The 6491-nt window shown below is 41.1% G+C and overlaps 1 protein-coding gene across 1 annotated transcript in view; it reads right to left on the reverse strand.

The window, feature by feature from the left end:
* LOC103152940 (protein diaphanous homolog 2) overlaps positions 1-6491 on the reverse strand; it is a 100692-nt gene that overhangs the window by 4567 nt on the left and 89634 nt on the right. The window contains exon 5 of the mRNA XM_016661568.1: positions 526-547. Within this exon, the coding sequence (XP_016517054.1) occupies positions 526-547 (22 nt within the window). The remainder of the gene's footprint in view (positions 1-525; positions 548-6491) is intronic.

Consider the following 6491-nt stretch of genomic DNA (forward strand, 5'->3'; position numbering starts at 1 on the left):
TAGAGTGACCACTTGCTGAAACCCTTCAGAAGCACTCCCTTACTGTAAGCAGTGGTTGACAAGTGCCCTTTTGGGGTTTTGAAGTCTCTTGCCTAACTGCCTAAATATACTGGAAAGCTTTTGTCAAAGACTTTGCTAAAAGGGAGAAAAACCTTCAGCAAAATGCATCTCCATCAGAGGATTCTTGAATAGCGAGCTTTTAGCTTCTCATAAAGACTTTTCTGTTCCTATCTCCAGGTGCATACAAGCCCATCTTTTCTCACCCCACATCAATCTATCACAACAACTGAACAAACAGCAACCATTTCTACTGGGAGCGAAACATTACTGCTAGCCTCTACTGAATTGAAAGCTTCAAGCACAGACACACATATAAGTACACACGAACTGGTGCAGAGGGAAACAAAGTGAGGCAGGGGAAAAGGAGGACAGATCCACACAAAAGAAGAAAAAAAAACTATTCTCTTTTTTTTGTGCACTGATTGCAACTCTCTCTACTCGCGTTGGTTTTGATGGCTTCTTTACCTGCGTCTCCCAGAGGCGACATCTTTTCGAGTTACAGCAGAAGCGACACAGAGGAGCACGAGAACAGGAGAAGAAATTGACAAAAGAGGATCAGGTATTCCGTGTTACAGCAGGGGGATGTTGGCATCCCAGCACTTAATTAAGTGCTGGCTTGGCACCGTTTCACAAAATGTAGCTAAACGCACCGTGGAAATCAGCAGGGGTGGGTGGAAGGAAGGCAGAGTCACTGACACGTAGACATGCACAAATGCATACTATCTCTTTCGCTGTCACACACTTGAGGAAATGAATTGTTCCTTAAATTAACTTCAGTGTTAAATCTCTCTCTGTGCGTTGCTTTGAGGAATTCACACTCTGCTTCTAAGAGAGGAGAATCTCTGCATGTACATCATGACGACCCAGACCACACGGGAGAAACATAAAAGACCTTGAAGTCAACCTTTTCCTCACAATTGCCTCCAGTAAGTCTCTGTCTTGTGCTATGATAGATGTTATGAGATTCCTCAACAGATTATGTGCCTTTATGTCCTTTGTGTTCCTGCCATCTTTTGCTAATTGCACTGAATTACATCATGATGGTGTTCAGCGGTGTGCAAAAGGAGGAAATCCAGCCACTCATCTATCAGACGCGTTCAGCTCGAGGTGCTGGAAGGAATTACCTCTCCTTGGTCAGAGCAAACAGGAAGACTTCAGAGGGATTACACCGGGGTGGTTAAATACTGCATGGGCAGCAGGCTCTGGGCTAACATCTAAATACGGCTCACTTATTGATCAAGGTCAAATAATCAAAAGGCTGAAGCAGCTTCAGACGGGAGAGGCTGAGCCGCACGCTGCAGCTGCCGCACAGTTTCCGAGCACTCCGCCGTCTTTTGTGTTAAACAAGTGAGCAGTGACTTCTCTGACAGCATCGCTGTCTTTGTGTGATTTCTCAGAGTCGCTTCATGCTTCACTTTGTGACAAGTTGAAACATAATAAAGGTGATTAAATCTCAGCATGTAGTGTTTGCTCCCTGGCTAAGAAGAAAAGCATCTGTAGCAGTAGCAACAGGAACAGTCACAACCTTCTGTCGTCCCCTTTCTCATCTCCCCCGCCCCTCCTGACAAGCAGCCTCTGAGCTACAGAGTAATGCAGTGCCCCTCGCTGGAACAAGATATGTTGGATAAATGGGATGCACATGGAGCGCTGCTACTTCTTCCTTCTAAAACGTATAGACACGGTGTTTTAAAACTTTATCTTGGCAAACACAGCCTGTTGAGTGGTGAGAGGTGTCAGTGAGGCTTTTCTATTTTATGGTACAGGCCAGCCGTAGATTTATCACACAGCACACAGAGCAGCTATGCAGTGGGATTAAGGCTGTGTCCATGGCAAGATTTTATGGTGATTTTATGTCTTTTCCAACAATCTTAAGGACGCCCCAATTATCAGGATGGGTCTTAAGATAATCTCATGAGATGTTCATATTTCATGTGTTAATTGTGATCTGGAAAGATGCTGGGACTGCTCGGATCTAAAATCAGGAACATTAAACACGTTGGATTGTCTTGGCTTGAGCAAGGTGTGTGAATGTGACAGCCAATCAGAGGCTGGGTGACAGAAACACAGAGGAGAGTCTAAGGGAGCGTTCACACTAGCCACGTTTAGTTTGTTTTATTCAAACTTTACTTTGTTTGCCTAAAAAAAAAAATCCAGTTCGTTTCGGGAAGTGTGAATGCAGAATCAAACTCCGACACGGGCCAAAAAAGTGAACTCTGGCTCGCCTGAAAACATAGTTTGGTGAATGAACCAGTTATTTTAAAAAAAAGATGCTAATTCACAGAAAAATGTCTAAATTGGATATGCAACTCCTCGGTTGCATTTGTCCTAAAATTTCTAAGTAGTACACAGAGTCACCTTCAGTGGTTTTCTTCCATTTGTCACACCAACTTAGGTCATTTGTTGCCACATGAGGTAGTCTCATGTACAGATAAGCTATTTTTGTTTTGCTGTAGTATTTGATGTTTGTAAATCCCAAAAGCAGAACAATTGGACGTGTAAATATTGCTGTTTCAATTGTTTTTTTTTGTTTTTTTTTACAGTCTGTGTTATGAGAGATTCAATAAATATAAATCAGTTTGAAAATCTGACTAAATCTTATTGTGCTGCGTTACTCTGTCACGTGTCATGAAAATGTGTTTTTTCAGTACCAGAATATTAGTATTCAAGTTATAACGGCTCCTAAAAATACTGTCCAGGATGGTGTTTCCACAGCCCAATCAAATAATTTCTGGAGACGTGTTCAGTCTGATTTTCTGCACCTCAAAGTTGTTTCCCGACGTCTGCGAAGAGAGATGGTCTTCCATTGTTTGCTGCGAGCAAAGGCTGTCATGCTTCTTGTAAAGTGAAAAGTGAATTTGGCTTTTTTGCCGTTTGTCCATAATAAAACAAAGTGAACAAACAAATAGTCAACCTTTGTAGCAGCTGCATTACAGAAACCAATTTTACAAATCTGATTTTTCTCATAAATACTTGAAAAACTCGTGTCAAATCCTTTTCTGTGTTACCAGGCACCAAATTGCATCACTTATCAGCACATCAGGGCTGCTTTCAGAAAGAAGCCTTCTCTCATCCAGCCACAGCAGCCATCACCCCCTACACACACACACACACACACACACACAAAAACAAACAAACAAATGTAGCCACAGCTGAAGTGTTGGCGTTCAATAAATGTGATAGTATGCAAAAAGGCCAAGCCTCTGTCATTAGAATGGATACCACACTTTAATTCAAAATTTACTGAATTCATCAGTAGAGCATTAATTCAGTTTGGTAAAACAGAGTGGGGGGAAAAAAGAATAATCTGACAGTCATGTTGGCAGAGACCAAGCTCTCCTAATAATTAGCTACCATATGCCTATAACATTCACTGAAACACTGGGTGGTGAAAATCTAAAAGCTTTATAAAAACACTTGTGATCTTGTTTCAACAAATCCATAAGCTCCTCTCTTCAGCCATCCAGCACTCTGGAAATTGAAATAATTGATAGATACAGAGCAGGAAAAGCAGCAAGAAGACTGCAAAGTTTATTTTCGGCAGCTGTTTCCTCACTTTCTCATGTAAACAAGTTCTTTCTGTTCATATGAAGATAAAGTTCAGACGGAGAAGAAAAATCATAGAATTAGAAGGCAACATAAGCATCCTTATATTCGACTCTAGAGCGGGGGTACCTGCAGCCGCCGTGTAACCAAACCTGCACAGATATTGCTATGATGGAGGGATTATCATTAGTAAATGTTTTCCTGCGTCCACAGGGGCAGATTGATCAAGCTGCCTCATGTTGCAGTCAGTGAAATGAGGAGAGTTTCCCTGTTAGGGAACATAATACAGCCAATAAAACGCCAGCACACAGAGCAAAATCTGTTAATAGCTGACAAAACAACAGTGACTCCTACACCACCATTACGATCTCAAAACACACACCAACAACATCTTAAGAAATTCATTTTGCCTTCACTCGAGCATGCTTTCAACAACACAGAAAATCTGCCCGTACAGTTTAGGGACTGGAGTACAATCCGACATTTCAATAGAGCTTGAACTCTTATTCTCGGCTAGTAATTTTAGGGCTTTTAGAAGCTGTACTCTACAGTGGTATTTTTCTTTCTGTCAGTTTCAGACTGTAACAAAAGGAATAAAATGGCAATCTTGCTTTAAATAGTGACAAAATTTGCTTCGCCTTTTGGAGCTAACTTTCTTTGTTGTAGTGGCAAACCATCAAGGTCGTGAAGGCACTCAGAGGAGACCCTCGGTGGGTCAAGGTCAGAAACAAGAAACCGACCTAAAGGGAGGCTGCGTTATAATTTCCATCTACAAGATATCTGAAACCAGTTTGAAAAGATACAAGGTCCAAAACAGAAACCCTGACATCCTTCTCCCAAGTGAGACACCAACTCGTTCTGGTCTTCTTGTCTGTCACTGTGAATAAAAGTAGCTTTTAAGCTAGGAGTAAAATTAGCCAATAAACAACTTGTTATATTTGTTGTTTTGCTTATCTATTTGGGGTATTTAAAATGTCTTCCAGTTCCAATGCACATGTTCGTTAGAAATTAAAGTTTATTGATCTTTGAGAGAGTGAACTTGCATTTTTATGACATATTATTTGAAAATGGTCTCGAAGCAACAACATAACTTCAGGGAAAATGTATTGTTCAGCAGAATTTGTTATTGTGACAAGCCTACTCTTGTGTACAAATTTTGTTTCTCTTACAATTTTGGCGTATTCTGCATCCTTGTGTCCAACCTTGGCCAGCTGAAATTAATGATGGTGCAACTTCAGACAGATAAATCTGATCTCCCGATCATATGTAGTGTTTTAGTACCTGGATGTCTCTCCATGTTTTCACAGACTGAGACCTTCAATGATTCTGAAAATGGCAGCAGATTTTTATCCAATTTAGGAAATTGGTACAAGAACAAGGCAGCCATTGTAAAAAAAAAAAAACCCTCCAATATATGGAGCTCTTTTGAAGTTGGATTTGTGCAAAAACTGACTTTGGCTAAAGAGATGGGCTGTTCGAATTGGAGAAATAACAGTTTGGACCGAGAAGGCTGCAGGAATTGGACAGACTTTGACACTCTTAGCTGTTTATCTAAAAATGCATGAAAACACTAAAACACAGGAGTTTATATAAGTACCAATTATTGACAAATTCGTCCAAATGGACAGACGGATAGATTTTGTTTTCAAGTGCCATCTGTGATGAGTAAAACAGTTTATATTCTGGCTGCAGTGGTTTTACAAGCGGGTTCTTCCCACTCTGTTCCCATACACACGTACACTTGTTGCATTATAGTTGAAGGGTTCTCATCAGACTCGTCTGGATGTCCACATTATCCGTTTTATGAGCTGCCGGCACGGAAACAACACCAGGCTGCGATTCTGGGCTGTGACACATAAAGGGTTAAATTGAGAGGATAGTGGGGCGTTGTGCCACTGCAGACAAACTCCAACCAGTCATAGATGGTGGAAAACATTGGCCTTCTCTCCACACAAATTTCGTCTTCTTTATAAAACTCCCTGTCTTAGTTTCTCTTTGAGTCCTTTTCGGTTAAATGTGCGATATACCTGTAGCCAGTGATATTTTTAAAGCTGTGTAATTTACATGAGTGGGCTGCAGAATGTCATGGGATCTGAAAGCGAGGAGGCTGCAATCTGTGTTTTTCTATGCAGAATGTCATAGCAGGCAGGGGTGATCAGGCTGAAAGAGGAAAATGTTTAAGACAGGTCTGGATAAACATGCTTAGGCAAGGTACAGAAATTCTCCCACTTGCCATGTTTCTCTCCCCTTCTTCTCTTTTTTAATCCCTCTTATTACTGACATTTCCTCCAGTGTTTACAGCAAAAAAAAAAAAAAAAAAAAAAAGCTGTCCGCTTGTGATTTCTACGCTCATGAAGCACAGGAACCATGCAGAATTTCAGCTGCAAACGGACACTACATCCTGTAGCATTATACCATTCAGCGGTTGTGTTTACGAGCTCACATTCAAGTTTGACAGTCTGTATACAGCATTTGGAGGAAAAATATGTTTAAGTGGCAGCATTTTGAGATAAATGGTAACAAGGAGAGTTTAGCAGAGAGCAGGGTGGTCATAACACATGGGATTGGCTTTGACAGCTCAAAGGATTTGCCTCCACCACCACTCTATCTGCTTGAGTTCTGGGATGGTGCATACTTGGCTATCGTGCTGAACCACTCATTATGAATGGAGGTATTCAGGTGAGGTTTATTCTTGTGCATCACAGTCAAAATGTTTATTTGAGCCTAAGATAAACAAAAGGATGAGATGCCAAACTGTTTCATTACAGTGGGCCTCCGGTATTTATGAAGGTCAGGGACCACAGCTGCCTGCAACAGATATAACCTACAAATACTTGGGATCCCCTGTAAAATGCTTATAGGTGCCTATTTCTATAGTTCAAACACCA

Source organism: Poecilia formosa, unplaced genomic scaffold, assembly GCF_000485575.1.
Source record: "Poecilia formosa unplaced genomic scaffold, Poecilia_formosa-5.1.2 Scaffold336, whole genome shotgun sequence".
NCBI classification, from domain to species: domain Eukaryota; kingdom Metazoa; phylum Chordata; class Actinopteri; order Cyprinodontiformes; family Poeciliidae; genus Poecilia; species Poecilia formosa.